General features: G+C 50.7%; 1 protein-coding gene across 7 annotated transcripts in view; it reads right to left on the minus strand.

Moving 5' to 3' along the window:
- Nucleotides 1–19,776, minus strand: part of UNC13B (unc-13 homolog B) — a 3,555,093-nt gene that overhangs the window by 372,827 nt on the left and 3,162,490 nt on the right. For all 7 annotated transcript variants that reach the window (XM_078674667.1, XM_078674666.1, XM_078674664.1 and 4 more), the window contains one exon: nucleotides 842–994. In XM_078674667.1, coding sequence (XP_078530793.1) covers nucleotides 842–994 — 153 coding nt within the window. The remainder of the gene's footprint in view (nucleotides 1–841; nucleotides 995–19,776) is intronic.

Genomic DNA, 19,776 nt, shown 5'->3' on the forward strand with positions numbered 1-19,776 from the left:
GATGTGGCGTAAGGGGGCTATAGAGGTCAACCCATACCCAGCCCATAATACCCAATGAGGTATTACTACAGCAACATCCATATTCAACTTTAAGTATCCATGGCACCCCCTGACCACAACTCTGCAGAAACATACAGAAACCAAAACTAAGTTGTAAAACACTATACTGAGCTGTGTTTATCTAAAAATGGTGTACACAAGAAAACATGCTAGAAAAGTGACAATCTATCATCTACGAAAGCTGCTCATTAAAAATAAAGACTGAATTAGAATTAAAAAATGAATCTTATTGCACGGAAACTCATTTCTGAAAGTGGAAGGATGTTTCAATGGAGGACATCATCTTTCTTGAGATTGTGTACGTGGAAGGATGTTTCAATAGAGGACAGCATCTGTCTTATGATAATGTGCCTACCTTACTACTAAAGACCTGACATCTCAAAATACCACAAATTTGCAGCTGAGTACCGTACAAGATACAATAACAAACCTCACTGGCCCATCATTAAGAGCATCTCTTTTAAAGCATATAAAATGTATGCTACTGAAGTTCAGATACAGCAAAGTTGACAAAAGGCAAAGCTTCGAAATATTATTCGGATTACGGTTTAAGTTTATATGTAGGTATAGAGTTAGGGTTCAGGGATATGGTTAGGTTTGGGGTTAGAATTAACATCATGGCACAAACTAAGTTAGCAATTTACTTGAAAAACACTTTAGTGCTTAACAATAATGAACTGCTTCTGTTTAAAATTAGCTATGAAGGTATAGAACCAAATTAGAGTTTCCCCACACCTTCTATGCAGCGAAAATAATGCAGTGACTAATCTTCTAAACTTACTTTCCATCAAGGAAGTCCATGAGGGGTCGCAACACATTGTCTGCATCTTGTGCAACAGTATTCCGGGCACTGGCTGGGACATTCCCTGTTCCTTTAACATGGCACAGAATTTCAGACATCTGTTTGATGCAGTCATCAATACGAAACTGGAAACTAGAAAATGATATAAAAATACATTTTACCTATCAAGCATCTTCCATAATATATTCAATATTAGATTGAACTTTGCATCAACTATTCAATATCAAGGCACAAGGTGGTGAGATTTGGATGCATCTCTCAAGTTTTGGTATCCTACAGAGCAAAGAATGTTGCATGGCTATTGACATCTTTTCTATTCCCAGAAAAGTTCAGTAAGTCACTTCCCAGCAACAGAGTATGTATAGCAATCTTCAATAAGAAACAGCATCTCTGTAGTTAGAGCCCAGACCTGAAATCAATAAGAAACTAACTTTTTCCCCATTTGAAGAATGTGCAAGAAATATTCAGACAAAATTAGTCGTCCCACCGCTAAGAAAGATCTTCCGATGCTTCTTGTAGTCATGTCACGCCCTGCAAAAAAACTCTGGGCGATTCTCTGTTTGTTTTCCTTTAGGATTTTCCTTAAGTAAATGAAGCTCTTTTATAAATATTAGCATTAGAATATTTAAATTCTATTCTGCTAATTTGGTTCATGAACCAGTTCTGGAACGAAAATTTGAATGAATAACCAAACCTGAATGGCTGAGATTCTTTTTTTTGCATCAGCCATTTCAGGGTTCACATTTTGCTTTTCGCTTCTGAACCAGGGTCACCAGAAAAACACTGAACTCATATTTCGGTTAAATTAAATTGCAACTTTTCAGTGTCCAAAGCACTGTCCAACAAGTAGTGTCCAGAGCATCATCCAACGCCTTCTTTCCATCATAAAATGGCAGATGGACAGGGCTTTAATAATTGTTATTCTCCCTTACCCCTACCCGGACTACCTAGAAATTAGGCCCACTCTGCTGCCACTTCCGCCGCCAACTTTAGGTCCTGTATGCAGACAGTCTCGGAGTGGATGATTCAAAACTCCCTAAGGTTGAACGGCGATAAAACCGAGATCCTGGTCTTTGGTAAGGACCAGGATGTCTGGTCAAGTGAGTGGTGGCCTCCATCTTTGGGAACGTGTCCTTCTCCCTCCCAATCGGCCAGAAACCTCGGCGTTATGTTCGATACTTCTTTGTCTATGACTCTTCAGGTTAATCGAACAGTGGCCACTTGCTGGGGAGTTATCAAGATGGTGACCGCTCAGCCCTCCACAGGGCTTGGTCGCCCCACTCACTGCTGCCGCTCCTGCCTGCCTTGCCGCCTCCTGCCTGCAGATTCCCTCGCTCGCTGCCCGCTGCTCCTGGGAATTTCCCGCTGCTCCTGGGAATTTCCCGCTGCTCCTGGGAATTTCCCGCTGCTTCTTGCAATTTTCCGCCGCTGCCTCCCTGCGGCCCCGCCCCCCTGTGATTCCATTCGCCGCCCCGCTCCCGCCACCCAGCTGCTCCGCCCTCCCGGCTCCTTACTTATGACGCCCCCAGAGCGACTGCGCAGCGGACGCGCGCAGCGGGAGCGCCGATTGAGCGCCGAAGGTGCGCCAAAGGTAAGCCCGTCTGCGCTCGTCCGCGCCTGGCCCGCGCCCAGCGCCAGGACCCCTGGCCCTCCCCGCCGAGGCAAGACGGCCCGACTGACCTACGACGCCGCCACTCTCAACGCACTCAATGCCGGCCGGACCCACGCCTGCTGCCGAGCCACCCCGAGACGCACCCACGGACCCTTCACCTGCTGCACCTGCAAGTTCACCTGCCTCCGAACCTGCCCCGCACCCGCCAAGACAAACACCAGCAGCAACCACCTCAAGTGCATCCGGATCAACACCCGCTCCGTCCACAGACACGCCGTGGAACTCTGGAACCTCCTCGACGCTACATCACCGGACGTCGCCTTCCTCACGGAAACCTGGATGAACGCCTCCTCTGCACCCGACCTCGCCATCGCCATCCCGGACGGGTACAAGATCATCAGGAGGGACCGCATCAACCAGACCGGAGGTGGCATCGCCATCGTCCACAGGAACACCATCCGCATCATGACCGATGCCAACGACTCCTTCGCCGCAGCCGAATATCTCCACTTCCAGATTCACACCGACCCTAAGACGACCCTCAGAGGCAACCTCGTCTACAGACCCCCGGGACCACGCACACAATTCAGCGAAGACATCACAGACTTCATCAGCCCGCACGCCCTCCCCTCCACCGACTACATCCTCCTCGGGGACCTCAACTTCCACCTGGAGAACAACAAGGACCGCAACACCACCGCCCTGCTGGAAAACCTCGCCAACCTCGGACTCAAGCAACTGGTCAACACCCCCACCCACTACGCCGGCCACACGCTTGATCCCGTCTTCTCTTCCAGCAAGTACATCACCTTCAGCCACGCCACCGGACTCCACTGGACCGGCCACAGCTGCGTACACTTCAGCTTCAAAAGATCCACGACTCACCACCACACGCAACAGGTACCTCACAGGAATTGGAGCAAGATCACCGCAGACCAGCTCACCACCTCCCTCAGCCAGAGCCCACCCGCCAACACAACGGACCCCAACGAAGCAGCCCGCAACTTCACACAGTGGCTGACCGCCTGCGCCGACGACCTCGCGCCACTAAAGAACCCTCCCAGCAGACCCAGAAGCAAGAAGGCATCCTGGTTCACCGACGAACTCAAGGACTCCAAGAAGACCTGCCGCACCCTCGAGAAAGCCTGGCTCCTCGACCGGACCACCAACAACATGACCGCCCTCAAACACGCTACCCACAAGCACCACCAGCTCATCCGCACCACCAAGAAGAAATCCCTGAAGGAACGACTGGACAACAATGCCCACGACAGCAAAGAGCTCTTCACTATCGTCAAGGAGTTCTCCAACCCCAGCACTGGCACCAACGACATCACTCCGTCACAAGACCTCTGCGACTCCCTCGCCTCGTTCTTCCGCCGCAAGATCGCCGACATCCACAACAGCTTCGGCGCCCCACCCACGCACCCAACCGTCGAACTAACGCCCCCCACCGCCACCCTTCGCACCTGGACCACGGTGACCACCGAAGACACAGCCCGCACGATGAACACCATCCACTCCGGATCACCGACCGACCCCTGCCCACACCACATCTTCAACAAGGCCGACTCCACCATCTCACCCCAACTCCGGAACATCATCAACGCCTCCTTCAACACCGCCACCTTCCCGGAGAGCTGGAAGCACGCCGAGATCAGCACCCTCCTGAAGAAACCTACAGCGGACCCCACCGATCTCAAAAACTTCCGCCCCATCTCGCTCCTCCCTTTTCCTGCTAAAGTCATCGAGAAGATGGTCAACAGACAGCTGACCGCCTTCCTCGAGACGAACGGATCCCTCGACCCCTCGCAGTCCGGCTTCAGAGCCAACCACAGCACCGAGACCGCCCTCATCGCAGCCACCGACGACATCCGGACCCTGCTCGACAAGGGGGAAACAGTGGCCCTCATCCTCCTGGACCTCTCTGCTGCGTTCGACACGGTCTGTTACCGCACCCCAGTCCAGCGCCTCAGCAACATCGGTATCCAAGAGAAGGCACTGGAGTGGATCATCTCGTTCCTCACTGGAAGAACACAAAGAGTCCGCCTCCCCCCGTTTCGCTCCGAGGCCACCGAAGTCATCTGCGGCGTCCCGCAAGGATCTTCACTCAGCCCCACCCTCTTCAACATCTACATGAAACCTCTCGCAGCCATCGCACACCAGCACAACCTCAACATCATCTCTTACGCCGACGACACCCAGCTGATCCTCTCCCTCACCAGAGACCCCGACACCGCCAGAACCTGCCTACACGAAGGGATGAAAGACGTCGCCGAGTGGATGAAGGACAGCCGCCTGAAACTGAACTCGGACAAGACGGAAGTCCTCATCCAGGGATCTTCGCCCTCCGCCTGGGACGACTCCTGGTGGCCCCCAGCCCTGGGCACCGCACCCAAGCCAACCGACCACGCACGCAACCTGGGCTTCATCCTGGACCCCTCCCTCTCGATGACCAGACAAGTCAACGCCGTCTCCTCATCGTGCTTCAACACCCTGCGTATGCTTCCGCTGGATCCCGACCGAGACCAGGAAGACTGTCACCCAGGCACTCGTCACCAGCCGACTGGACTACGGAAATGCCCTCTACGCCGGAACCACAGCCAAGCTACAGAAAATACTCCAGCGCATCCAGAACGCCTCCGCCCGACTCATCCTGGATGTCCTCCGACGCAGCCACATCTCCAGCCACCTGAGGAACCTGCACTGGCTCCCCGGCGACAAGAGGATCACGTTCCGGCTCCTCACCCATGCACACAAGTCTCTCCACGACCTGGGCCCCAAGTACCTCAACGACCGCCTGACCTTCTACACGCCCACCCGCCAGCTACGGTCCACCAGCCTCGCCCTCGCGCCGTACCACGCATCCGAAGAGCCACCGCCGGAGGAAGATCCTTCTCTTACCTGGCTGCCAAGACTTGGAACTCCCTCCCCATCCACCTTCGGCTGACCCAGGACCATCTCGCCTTCAGGAAACAACTCAAGACCTGGCTGTTCGAGCAGTAGCATACCCCTCCCCCCAAGCGCCTTGAGACCCTCCCGGGTGAGTAGTGCGCTATACAAATGGCATGATTGATTGATTGATCAAGATTCTGAAAAGGATCCTGCACTATCTTGCTCCTCAAGCGCGTAACCAGATAGTAGTTGCGTTAGTGGGTTCCAGGCTGGACTACTGCAACGCTTTGTATGCAGATATCAACAAGGGGCTCACGCAGCGCCTTCAGGTGGTGCAGAACGCTGCTGCGCGCTTTGTTTTAGCCCTACCCAAGGCATCCTCCGCTACGATGGCCAGAAAAAGCCTCCATTGACTTCCGATACATCATAGGGTCTCTTTTAAGATCCTGTGTTTGGCTTTTAGAGCTCTTTCGGATGATTCATCAAGCCCCTTGGGTTCCCTGTTAACTCGACATAAACCTTGTAGATCTCTTAGATCATCGGAATTAGATCTGTTGGTGGTTCCCAGAACTAGGAAGGTCCGATGGGGCAGTAGAGCATTCTCTAGTGTTGCCCCGAGACTGTGAAATTCCTTCCTCTGATGATTAAAACCCAGCCATCCTTCTTGCTTTTTAAAAAAGCGCTTAAGACGTGGTTGTTCATCAAGGCCTACTTGGAATAATCGCTTACCTGTCTTTTGCTAGATTTTTGATTAGGCGCCTTGATGCCCCTGCGGCTTAGTAGCGCGTTATACAAATTTATATAATAATAATAATAATAAAGGGCAGAGTTTATGACCTACCTACCATCTCTGGTCTGGCCCAGAGTACTGGAACACATTCAACAGTAGCTTTTCACTTCCTGTCTCCTACATGGCTGGAGAGTAATGTTTGCATGCTATTCCGTTATCCAGTTCCCAACTATGGGACCGTACCAGCTATCTTACTCCACCTGTCCAGCAGAGAAGGAAATGACAGCTAACGAATGTCTAAAGAGCAAGTTACTTACCTTCAGTAACGCATTATCTGGTAGAGACAATATCTAGCTGCAGATTCCTTACCCTATAATTTCCCAGGTGTCAGGCTGGATCCAGAAACATTTGCGTGAGCAGTACTCCTTGAGCGCTCCGTTGCGTGGCTCCATTCGGCTCTGCATGAGGTCGTCGGCTACAACGTAATGGTCAACTATATAGGCGCCACCCAGGCAGACAGAGGAGTGTACTTTTCACTTTTCCATGCCAGAAGCTTAGAGCAATTAAGTAACTGGTGCAAGTGTGCGTCAAAACTAGGGCCCTGAAAAGGGAGTAACTCTAGCCCTAACAAATAAGTCCGCAGAGCAGGGAGGCATGGGTGGGACTGTAAGGAATCTGCAGCTAAATACTGTCTCTACCAGATAATGCGTTAAAGAAGGTATGCAACTTATTCATCTGATAAAGACTTCTAGCTGCAGTTTCCTTACCTTAGAATACATGCCCGAGCCATCCCATCCTGGCGGTGGGCTGCGGATATATTTCTCGTACTAAGAAGTCCTGCAAAATGCCTGTTCCTGCGGACCTGACTGTCTAGGCAGTAGAGCTTGGCAAATGTGTGCAGAGAAGCCCACGTCGCTGCCTAGCAGATGTCCAGGACTGGGTCACCCCGAGCAAACGCCAAGGTCGCAGCCTTTATCTGGTGGAATGAGCTCTTAATCCCTCAGAGGGCTGCTTCTTAGCCAGGGCCTAGGAGATCTTAATGTAGAGAACAACTGAGTGAGACATGATCCTTTTCTGCACGACCCAACCTTTCTTAGCTCCCACGGAGCCCACATCGAGTTGGTCATTGTTAGACCTGGCATCTTATGCATTTCCCCAGTGTTTTTGCTTTCTGACCTCCCGGTTTTGACAGTTTTTGCTGGTTTAGTGTCTCTGCGCACTTTCTCACTGCTGTCCAGTATTAAAGTGCAAGTGCTTCTATGGTAAATTGTATTTTGGATTGGTGTTTCCATGATTGTCATATTTGATTTACTGGTAAGTCCCTAGTAAAGTGCACCGAGAGTGCCAGGGCCTGTAACTCAAATGCTGCTATTGGGCCTGCAGCACTGGTTGTGCCATAAACACGAGCAGCCTTTCAAAGGGTACGCAGACCTGCCACTGCAGTGTCTGTGCACAGTTTATACTGCCATGTTGACTTGGCAAGTGCACCCACATGCCAAGCCCTAACCTTCCCTTTTAGTGCATGTGAGTCACCCCTAACGTAGGCCCAAGGTACACCTACGGGCAGGGTACAGTGTTTTTGAAAGGTAGGACATGTACTGGTGTGTGTGACCTGTGTAACGATATATCTGTAAGAGACATTAGTTAGTGATAGATTCCTCACCTTAGAATATCCCTAGGTGTCAGACTGGATCCAGAAATTGTTTCGTCAGCAGTACCCCTGGACATCGGTAGGTAGCGCCGAGCGTGCCCGTGTCCGTCGCTGGCGTCGTAAGCATCGAGATGACATCACGGAGACTACTTAGAAGCCACCCTTGCGCGCGGACGTCAGTTCGGTACATGACTTTCCGCGCCAGGAACGCATAGCCGTGCAAGAAACCGACCATTGGTGCCATGAAACTAGGGCCCTGAAAGGGATTACCTTAACCCTAGAAATCAGTTCGCAGAACGGGGAGGATGGGTGGGGGGTAAGGAATCTATCACTAACTAATGTCTCTTACATATATATCGTTACACAAGTTGTAACTTGTGCATCTGCAAGAGACACGTTAGTGATAGATTCCTTACCTTAGAATAGATACCCCAGCAATACCAACCCTGGTGGTGGGTCTGCAAACAAGATTACACCAGAAAATCACAGAGAACAGAACGGCCAAAGAAGCCGTCTCTCCGGACTGGACTGTCAAGGCAGTAATGCTTGGTGAACGTGTGCAGCGAAGCCCACGTAGCTGCCTGACAAATGTCCGGTAAGGGAATGCCGCGTCCCAAGGCAGTAGTAACTGCCATCGCCCTTGGAGAAAGGGCACGCACCCCCAAAGGAGGCTCCTTCTTAGCCAATGAGTAACATGCTTTGATGCACAGAACGACCCACTGAGAAAAGGTCCGTTTATTCACGGCCCGACATTTGGTGCCCACGTAGCCAACAAAGAGCTGGCCATCCACCCGGAACTGTTATGTCAGCTTCAGATAGAACGAGAGCACAGGTTTTGGGTCCAGACGGCGGAGCCCCTCTTCCTCTTTTGAAGGATAAGGAGGCGGAAAGAAGGTGGGCAAAGTGTGAAAACATTTGGCAGAAAAGAAGGATGGGTCCTTAAACCCATCTTGACTAGATGAACAGAAAGGAAAGGAAGTTTAGAAGAAAGAGCCTGGAGCTCACTCACACTTCTGGCAGAGGAGACAGCTACCAGGAACGCCGTCTTTAAAGTAAGAAGACTGTGAGAAGTTGGCCTGGTATATGATGTTCACTATTCTAGTGAGCACCTTGCACCAGTCCAAACAACCCTTATGGTGATGGTTGTAAAGTCAACCTTATAGACCAGCTATCCTAGTGGTAGCATGGACAAAGCAGTCTTAGGCTAAACTCAAGAGGGCATGTGAAGCCAGCTGTTTTACCATATTCAATCCCTTTAATACCAAGTGAAAGGACACCACACAGGTTGTATATCAAAATATATATGTATTTATTTCTAACACAATCCTCTGAACTCTTTATGAGGTCAGAGGCACCAGCACAATACAAGATACTTAATTAAAATACAATAAGTTGCACAAAATACAGTATTGCCCTAGGGGCACTTTGAACCATATACTAAAATAGTGGTATAAGAACCACGTCACGAACAAAGGAGAGGCCTAGGGCCTGGAGAATCGCTGGGGCTTCACCGTACTACCAATGGATGGAGAGCAGGAGGCCCACGGGATGCGCGTGCAGTGTCTTTAGACGCACGCAAGTTACCATAGAGTTAGAATGGGAACGAAAGTATTGGAAACTAGTTCTTTTAGGACTAGGGAAAAGCTACTTGAAACTAGGACACTAGGATAGTCAATACCCACAGGAGTACCGAAATACTCGTGTTACCTCACCCACAGGAAGCGGGTGCATAGGTGTCAGTGTGTCGGGTTTCGTCGCTGATTTCTATGGAGCCTTGGAGAAAGATGCTGCAGGCGACCAGGAGGAAGTGTCCGGGGGGATCCAAGGGAGGATCGAGGATGAAGAGTATCTGAAAGCAGAGAGGACAGAGTCTGGGTCACTAGCCAGTGACCAGGATGGAACCAGGAAGGAACCAGGCGATGTCGCGAAGCAATCAGGTGATGTCGTGAAGCTTGTCTCTGGAGCCACGTGGACAAGGAGGTGTTGACGACGACCAGGAGCTGGATACGGACTGTCCCACGAAGGTTCTCGCTGTCGGCGGTGTCGGCTTCCGGATTGGAGTCAACAAGCCTTGGCAAAGGCAACCCGCGCAGAAAAGGAAGATGGCTTCTTGATCAGACCAGCAAGGTCTGATGGGCTTCTCCTTTTCAGGGGAGCAAGGGCCAGTCTGGAGCAACCAGACCAGCGTTGTAAATCGAAGGTTTCGTTGTCACCGAGGCCACTAGTCAACGGGCAAGTGACTGGACAGACGCGTCGAGCAGGAAAATGCAGAAGGGCCCCACGCAGAACTCGTGGAGTGTGGAGGGCTGATCTTCGGTGGAGTTGGTGCTCGGGGCTGGGGCTTCTTAATCCCCAATGCACAACTTCGAGGGTGCCTCAGAAGTTGCACGGAAAGCAATTCGCTGGCTTCCCAAGATGGCCGGTCCCACGTCTCGCGTCGCCTCCACGGGTCTCAGCTTTGCTGTGGCTGTGGATCGGGCTGAAGGAAGTCTGGAAGTCCGGGTCTTGCCAGGCTCTGTGCTCGGGCAGGAGCGTCGCAAAGCAAACCGTTCATCGTTGGATGGTGCCTGCTTGTGCAGGGTGGTCACCACAAGGGAGATTCTTCAGTCTTCTACGTCGAGTAGGATTTCGAAGGTCCAGAGTTTCGTTTCAAGTTTCAGTCAGGATAAATCTAAATTCTTGGGACTCAGCTCCTACCTAAACACCAAATCTAGGGGCTGGATTACCTGCTAGACCCCTCCTATGGGTGGGACCCAGGAATGGGGTGGTTACCCTTTCCCTTTGTCCAGTTTCGCGCCAGAGCTGGGGCTGGAGTGCCCCAGCACCGGTTTGAACTGGACTATGCATGGGACACCTTGTGTGCCCCAGGCAGTGTCTCATTTCATTCAGCCCTCCCTGCCCCAATACACTATAGCCTGTCTGGGGTGGTGCTAGCACCTCCCAAGACAAGAAACCCCATTGTCCAAGCCTCCCTCGCTGGAAGGACTCCCAGCAGCAGGAGGTCAGACTTGTGTCTGTGGCAGCAGCATCCATTTTGTGATGTTGAGGCTCTGGTTATCTTTAACCGGGATTAGTGGAAGTAACATGCCTTCTCACTCTAGAAGGGTGGAATGCTACCCCCGTCGCCAGAACAGGCGAGGGGGTAGCATTCCAAAGAGTATGACACCTTACACGACATGTTTTGATAAAGCCAAACCAAAGATAGCATTTAACCGCGAGGTTCATAATGCACTTAAGAGTATATGGTATGGCTATATCATAGAACAGCTAGAAGGACATGGTTCCAAAAGCTGCAGACAGGCTCAGCTCATGCTAGAGCACCATCTCACATAAAACCAAGCACTCTGCCTCCAGGATTGTTAAGGCCTGCCATAGGAGTGACTTATAGGTGCATATGTGTCTATATATAAGGGTAGGAATAGGAATACTATACCTAAGCAAGGGGTGATTACACGACCCTGTCCCAGCTGAGTGATCAGCCAGTTGTGTCAGTTTGGATGGCCAGCCAGGGGTGGCATAAGACATGCTGCAGCCCCTGGTAGGCCTTGGGTGCACCTATGGCCTGGGTACCTATAGTACACTGTACAGGGACTCACAAGAGTGACTCAAATCCCAATTGGTGATGTACCTAAAGTACATGGTGTGAAATTTAGAGAGAGAACAGCAGGGCTGTGGGTCTGATTAGCAGGCCCACAGCCACATTAAGTCGAAAACCAGTGAAGCAAAAAGCAAAAAAATGGGGTGACCATAGGAAAGCAGACCCTACTCTCCTACAAAGACGTAAAGGACAAAATATGAAGGGCTCAAAGGGAGGGCACATCAGGTAAGTCAAGACAATATTTTAGTCCCACTGAGGCATTATGAAAGGCACGGGAGGAAACGTGTGTGTAGTGCCTTTGAGAAAACAGTTAACAACTGGAGACTTAATAAGAGAAGCCGTAGAAAGGAGGGGCTGGCCGAAAGATAACCTTTGATAGTGCCCAGAGCCGATCCCTGGGATAGAAGAAACAGAAGGACCTCAGAAAGAGGGGTAGAAAGGGGATCCACAGCCTTTGCTGTGCACCATGCCACAAATTTGTTACACCCGCAGGCGTATATTGTCTTATTGGAGGGATGCCTGGCTGCCAGAATGACATCACAGACTTCGGGAGGAAGATCGAAAGCTGTCAACTGTCACCGCTCAATCTCCACGCATGGAGGTGGAGGCTGGACAGGTTCGGGTTGAGGACCGTCCCCTGATGCTGCAACAGAAGATCCCCCCGAAGAGGCAGTCATATCTGGGTATCGATCGCCATGCTGAGTAGCTCGGTATACCAGTATCTTCATGCCCAATTCAGAGCCACAAGGATGACTTGGGCCCAGTGGAAATAAGCGTCCTGAAGGTCCAATGAAACCATCCAGTCTCCAGGGTCAAGGGCAGCCAAAACCTGAGCTAACGTCTGCATCTTGAAGTTCTCCTTCTGGAGGAAGCTGTTGATGCTCCTGAGGTACAAGATAGGGCGTAGGCCCCCTTTGCCCTTCTTGGGAACCAGAAAGTATTGGGAGTAACAACCCCGTCCCACTTCTGGGCCGGAACGTGCTCGATGACCCCCTTGGCCAAGAGGGCCGTAAACTCCTCCCGTAGAAGTTGCAAATGATCCCCCGACATGCGATGGTACTGCGGTGGCATGGCTGGAGGGGTCGCCTCGAAGGGGGGGGGGGGAGAGAAGCACCCTTTGGACGATTTGCAGCACACCCACCTGTCCGAAGTGATGGTAAGCCAGTGGAGCAGGTGATGGCAAACTCTGCCTCCCACTGGCATGGAATGGGCCTGAAAGCTCCGACTAGGAAGGCTTTGAGGCAGATGCTGCGGGAGCAGATGTGGAGTGACCGGCTCTCGGTCCCCCTGATCAGCCACAGCGGAATGCACGTCTGCGACCGCGTTGAGGCTGATTCTGCGGCCTGTGGCTGGACGAACGTGCGCCGGCGCCCCTTCCGTGGCCACGAAAGGAGAGAAAGGCAGAAGGCTGCTGGTGATGGGCAGACAGGCACAAGGACTTGGCCATAGCCCAGGAGTCCCTGGAGGGCTCCAGCGCGCTATCTGCCTTGTCGCCAAAGAGGCGACGGCCATCAAAAAGCATGTCCATGTGAGTGCTCTGGACATCCCCAGAAAAGTTTGTGGACCTCAGCCAGACGTGACGACGAATTGCCACCGTCGTTGCCATCGCTCCACCTAGCGAGTCCGTGGTGTCAAGTCCACATCGGATGGAATACGGTGCTGCATCTCGCCACTCAGCAAGAGCTTGGGCGAGCCATACCCTGGCCTCCTCCGGACACTGCTGGCAGCATGTCCGCCACCGTAACCCACAGAGAGTGGGTGTAACGGTCCAAAAGGCATGCGGTATTAATGCTTCGCAAAACCAAACTGAAGGAGGAAAACAGTTTCTTGCCAAACTGTTCCATCCTTTTGGATTCCCGGTCCGGTGGTGAGGTTGGAAAGGCGGTCTGGGACGTGGAGGCCGGGATAACCAGACTCTCAGGGGGTGGGATGTGCAGACAGAGAGCAGGGGTCGCCCGGAGCTGGGCGGTGCCGCCGGGCCACGTTCCGATCCACAGGAGGGACTGTGGTGGGCTTGGGCCAAGTGCCTATCAGAACGTCAGTGAGGGCCTCATTAAACTGCAGCAGAGGCTCCGAAGAGCTTACTGGCGGTTGAAGCACCTTGGTGAGGAGGTTAGTCTTCACGGCCGCTGCAGGGAGCTCAAGGCCCAAGGCCGTGGCCGCCCTGCGCAGCACCACAGAATAAGTAGCTACCTCCTCCATAGCCACGGAAAGAGGAGAGATAAAACCAGTGTCAGAAGAAGTGTCTAGACCACTGGCCTCCCCTAGCTCATCTGCCCAGTCCTGACGTAACTGACACTGCTGTGCCAGAGGGTCCTGAGACCCCTCCCAGTCCTCCCCTTCATCCGTGTCCTGATAAACAGGCATAAATGACGGAGCCAGGTCATAAGCGAAGGGCTCACCCATCAACACCGGAGACGGCGCCGCTCCGACGCCGGACCCGGACAGGGGCTGAAACCACGGCGCCAGGAGCGGCACCGTGGGGGGTCGGCGCCAGCGGAGGAGTCATAAGGTTAACTGACGTCGACCGCAATGCAGGCCTGGATCCCATGGGGTCCTGCGGTGTCGGGACCGAAGTCGACGACGGAGCTGGGGCCGAAGCCGCCGGCTCGCTAGGACCCCCAGTCAGACCTGCGGGGCCCGGAGGTGTGCCGGCAGGCCTCGACGGCGGAAAGAGAGTCTTCATGGCCACGAGGAAGTCTCGAACCTCGCCCGGAGTCGCATTGAGTCCAGGGACTGGAGGGTGTGGGACCGGATGCGGCTCCGGCGGAGCCCCGTGGGTGGTGCCACCCGAACCCTCGGCTGAGTCGCGCGACCGCGAGGGGAGTCAGAAGAGCGATGTCGTCTCTTTGACTTCTTATTGCCATGCCTCGACTTACCTGAGTGCGAGGACGGTGAGGATTGTGGCTCTGCGACCGTTCCCTCGACTTCCTCCTCGACCGGGACCTCGAGCGGGGTGGAGCCGACTGCTGGATCTAGAGGAGCTTGCGGGACCACTCCCGCCTAGCCTTCGACGTCAAGGCCCGGCAGTCTGGGCAGGACTTGTCATCATGGTCGGGCCCCAGACAGTAGAGACACGGGCGATGGGGGTCGGTAACCGACACCAGTCAGTGACAGGCGTCACGCGGCTTTAAACCTGGCATCCCTACTGGCACCAGGAGTCGAAGTCGACTCGAAAAAGATAGACAACATTATCCAAAAAGTTAGTAAAAAATGACTAAGGGTGCGCTCTTCCCGGATCGGCGCTTGCTGGTGCGGAAAAAAGAACTGACATCAGCGCGAGGGCGGCGTCTAAGTACTCCGATGGCGTCATCCCAGTGATCAAGATGCTGACGACCGAAGCGGAGCCGCAGACGACGCCTACCGACGCGCAGGGGTACTGCTGACGAAAACTTTCCGGTTCCAGTCTGATGCCTGGGGGTTATCTAACGTGTTTCTTTCAGATGTGTCTCTTTCAGATAGTGAAATACAGTCCATTTAGTTTTTCACAGTTGTGAGCCTATCAGTCTCGTAGGATAGAATGGGGAATGCTCTGCAACATTTTACAAGTATATCTTCCCATTGGGACAAGATAGAAAACTGGAGTTTAGTATGCTTAACTCAGAATGCAGAAATGTATCTTTTAGAAAATGTGATTTATATGTTCTGTGTTTGAAAAGGAAAATGCAGCTTACCAGTATGCATCTGTTCTTGTCATGTAGAGCTGCAGATTCATATACTTTTGCATAGATTGCCATCTGGTGTTGGGCTCGGATGTTTGTTTGCACTTAGTTTTTGTCTTGGAAGAAGTCTTTGTAGTCACAAGGTAGGTGACTCCTCCTTAGGACGATAGTGCACACTGGCGTCGACTGCATCTCCAAATAGTTTTTGCTATGGAGGGTTATGATGGAGTTAGTAAGAATTACAAAAGATGTCCATGTGTAATGTATCTAAGTAAGATAGTATTGGAACAGATAGAGATATCCGGGAGGCGGGTGGGCGTATACGAATCTACAGCTATACATGCCAAGAACAGATGCATACTGGTAAGTAGCATTTTCTGTTCGATGCATACGAGCTGTAGATCGTTACTTTTGCACAGACTATATAGCAGCTCTTTCCTTAGCCGTGGCTACCTGTATCTGTTGCAGTGGTTTGAAAAAGTGTTTTTAGGTCAGTCTAGCCCACACTCGCTTGTTGTTTTGCTTGCACGTCTACACAATAGTTTTTTGTGAATGTGTGATGTAGACCAAGTTGCTGCTTTACAGATGCCATCCAGGGGAATGTTCCTTAAGAATGCCATAGATGCCCCTAGTTTGCGTGTGGAGTGTGCTCTAGGGGGAATGGTTAATGTGCGCTTGGCTTTAGCATAGCATATTTGAATGCATTTAACAATCCACCTTGCAATTCCTGTTTTTGAGAAAGAATTGCCTTATGAGGTGGGGAGAAAGACACAAAAAGTTGTTTAGTCTTTCTAAAGGATTTTGTTCTTTCAATGTAGTAAAGTATCGCTCTTTTTACGCCTAGCATTTGAAGTGCTCGTTCTGCTACTGAGTCTGGTAGAGGGAAAAACACTGGGAGTTCTACTGACTGGTTAAGGTGGAAAGCAGACACGACTTTAGGTAAAAATGTTGGGTTAGACCTAAGAACAACTTTTTTATGGTGAATTTGTAGAACTGGTTCTGGTATGTTAATGCCTTGAATTCACTGACGCTTCTGAGAGAGGTCATGGCACTGAGGAAAGCTACTTTCCTGGTGAGAAATTGTAATTCGCATTTATGCATAGGTTCAAATAGGGGAACCATGATTCTGGTAAGGATCACATTTAAATTCCATACTGGAACGGGTGGAACTGTAGGTGGAATTATTCTTTTAAATCCTTGCATAAAAGCTTTGATAGCTGGTACTCTAAACAAAGACAAGTGTGGTCTGTTTTGAAGATAAGCTGCTATGGTAGCGAGATGTAGTCTAATGGATGTATACGCTAGGTTACATTGTTGTAGATGCAAAGGGTAACAAATGATGTTTTGAATAGAAGCATCTAGTGGGTTGATTTGGTAGTTTGTACAGTAAATTACAAATCTTTTCCACTTTGCGGCATAGCAAGCTCTAGTGGTAGGGCGTCTAGCCTCTTTAATGATGTTCATGCAGTCTGGCGGGATATTGAGGTAGCCAAACTCTAAGATTTCAGGTGCCAGATCACAAGGTTGAGTTGACTGGGATCTGGATGTCTTATCTCTCCATGGTTCTGAGTGAGAAGCTTGGGTGAGAGGCAGAACTTTTGATGAGGAACTACTGATAGATCCAAGAGGGTTGTGAATCATGGATGACGGGCCCATGTGGGAGCAATGAGGATAATTGTGAGGGACTGCTTTTTGAGCTTCCGAACCACTAGTGGAATGAGTGGGAGAGGAGGAAAAGTGTAAGCAAATTTGCCTGGCCAGTTCATCCATAGCACATTGCCTTTGGACAATGGGTGTGGATACCTGAATGCAAAGCTTTCGCATTTCAGTGTGTGGCAAACAGGTCTAATTTTGGGTGACTCCACCTTTGAAAGAATGGAAGCAGAACTTGAGGATGAAGTTCCCATTTGTGGATCTGCTGTATCTGACGAATGAGCAGATCTGCAATCTGATTGTGTACTCCTGGTAGGTGTTCTGCGAGGAGATATATGTTCTGAGGAAAGGCCCATCTCCATATGCTTTGAGCCAGGTGTGAAAGCTGGAGAGAGTGTCCCCCCCCCCTGTTTTTGTATGTAATACATTGCTGTCATGTCTGTACGAACCAGGACAGCTTTGCCTACAAGGTGAGGCTGAAAAGATTTTAAAGCTGGCAAGATCGCCAACAATTCCAGGTAATTTATGTGGATTGTTTATATTAAGGGGTCCACATTTCCTGAATGGTATGGGTTTTGAGATTAGCTCCCCAGCTGGTGAGCGATGCGTCTGCTGTTAGCATTATCTGTGGAACTGGGTTGAGGAACGGCCACCCTTTGGAAAGATGTTGTGTGTTCCACCAGTGCAGAGAGCGATGGGTGCGGTCGTCTACCAACACCAGATCTGTTAGCTTACCTTGAGCCTGGTTCCACTGACGTGCCCAACACTCCTGTAAGGGACGCATTTGGAGTCTTGCATAAGGGATAGTGAGAATACAAGAGGCCATCTTCCCGATTAGCTGCATGAACACTAGAGCTAGCAGTGAGTGTTGAGGCTGAAATGTTGTCAATAGAGCTTGTATGGCGTTATCCTGACTGGGCTGGGGTGTGCTAGAGCTTTTGAAGGGTCTATGGTAGCCACTAGATATTGTTGTATGCTGGACGGTTGGAGGTGGGATTTGGTGAGGTTTACCATGAATCCCAAGTCGTGAAGCAGTTGGATTGTTTTGTGTGTTTGTAGCACACAGCTGCTGTGTGACCTGGCTTTTATGAGCCAGTCATCCAGATAAGGGGAAGACATGAATGTGCTGCCTTGGTAAGTGGACCGCAACAACTGCTAGACACTTGGTGAACACTCTGGGTGTGGTAGTCACCCCGAACGAGAGGACTTTGAATTGGTAGTGCTGTCCGTCTATGACAAACCTGAAATATTTATTGTGAGCTGGGTGAATGGGAATATGAAAATAGTCCAGAATGGAGAGAAAGTCGCCCTGTTGAAGCAGTGGGAGCACCTTTTGGAGAGTGACCATGTGGAAGTTATCCAACTGAATGCACAGGTTTAGGGGTCTGAGGTCTAATATGGGCCTCAGAGAGCCATCCGTTTTTGGAAATAGAGGGAGTAAACCCCTGTGCCTTGATGAGGCTATATTGCATGTTTTTTGTAATATAGAGAGAACCTCTTGTTTGAGAAGGATCAGCTGTTCCAAGGACATTGGACGTTGTCTGGGAGGAATATCTGGGGGAGTAGAGGTGAGTTCCAGGCACTAACCATACATACTGGATAATTTGTCTTACGCACTTGTCTATTGTGATTGAATTCCAGACAGGTAGGAACTGTGAGAGACGTCCCCCCGACAGGAGTGGGAAGCGCAGGAAGTCACTGTTTGGTGGTAGAGGAGTTGCGGTTATTGTTGCCGCAACCTCTTCCCTTACCATTTTTGCCTCGGTAGCCTCAGCAAAAATATCCTTTGGAGGATGTTTGAGTGGGGCTCTTATAGGAAGAAGAGGGATGTTCTGAGCCAATGGTTTTGGAGCCAGCCCTGTAGAAGGAGCGGCGAAAAGAACCTCTAGGGTAAGGGATTTTTAAGACCCCATGGACTTTGCAGTGTCCGTACCTGTTTTCATCTTTTCTGAAGATGTGTCAACCGAGGGCCCGAAAAGATGCTCTTGATCAAAGGGCTGATTAAGAATAGCCGATTGCACCTCTTGTTTGAATCCGGAGACCCGGAGCCTGGCGTGCCTGCGCAACAAAACGCTAGTGTTAAGGGCATGAGTGTATAAGGTTGTTCGCATTTTATTTGTACTGGTCAGGAAGGTGTTGCATGAGCTTTTCAAGCTCATCATAGTGCGCCCTGTCGTACTTGGCTAATAAAGCTTGGGCATTAGCAATCCGCCAATGATTCGCAGCCTGTGACGCAATACGTTTACTAGATGCGTCTAGTAGTTTGGACTCTATCAGGTGGGGGAGTGTCGCCCGTACTTTGCGAGTTTGCCTTCTTGCGTGCATTGGACACCACAAGAAAATCTAAAGGGACTTGACCTTTAATGTAAATTAGGTCATTGGGAGCTGCCTTATACTTTTTGTCTACTCTGGTATTGAGAATTCTGGCCCTAACAGGGTCTTTAAACACTTCTGGAGCATGTTTGAGCATGCCCTTTAGCATTTGCAGGGGGTGCGTGGATTTTTGCGAGGGTGCAGGTAACTGTACCCCGTGGTATTGGGATGCTCCATTGATTAGTTGTGCAAACCCAATATTGTCATCAGGTGGTGATGGCCTAGATGGATAGAGGTTTGGGCCATTATGTGGGTCGGGATCTGTGTTGTAGTCATCCCAAAGGTCTACTTCGTGTGGGATGGTATGATCATCATCATCCCCATCTGGATCTATATTTCCACCCCCATCGGTATCCTCATCATCAGGTGTTTGAGGTGGAAAAGTATGTTGTGGGGGAGTGAGGTGTAGAAATTGAAAGATTTGGATTAGATGGAGGAGGAGAGGTGTTAGTACTCATCTCCTTTCGCTTCAAAGGTATTTCAGGTTCCTCTGAAGAGTCCAGTTTTCTCTTTTTTGGAGGTTTGGAAACTACTTTGCCAGTCTCTGGATCGATAAAAAGACTTTTGGGTTTTGGATCCGAAAAGTCAGGTTGAGACTTTGTGGGTAAAATTTATTTTTTCGGTGCTGAAGATTTTGGGTCAGAATGTTCTTTGGACTGAGTCTCTGAGGCTTTTTGCTTGGGCTCTGTATGTTTTAAAGGAGTTTGTGGCTCCAAGACTTTTTTTGGCTCAGACTATTT

This window comes from Lissotriton helveticus, chromosome 2_1 (genome assembly GCF_964261635.1).
Source record: "Lissotriton helveticus chromosome 2_1, aLisHel1.1, whole genome shotgun sequence".
In the NCBI taxonomy this organism is placed as follows: Eukaryota; Metazoa; Chordata; class Amphibia; order Caudata; family Salamandridae; genus Lissotriton; species Lissotriton helveticus.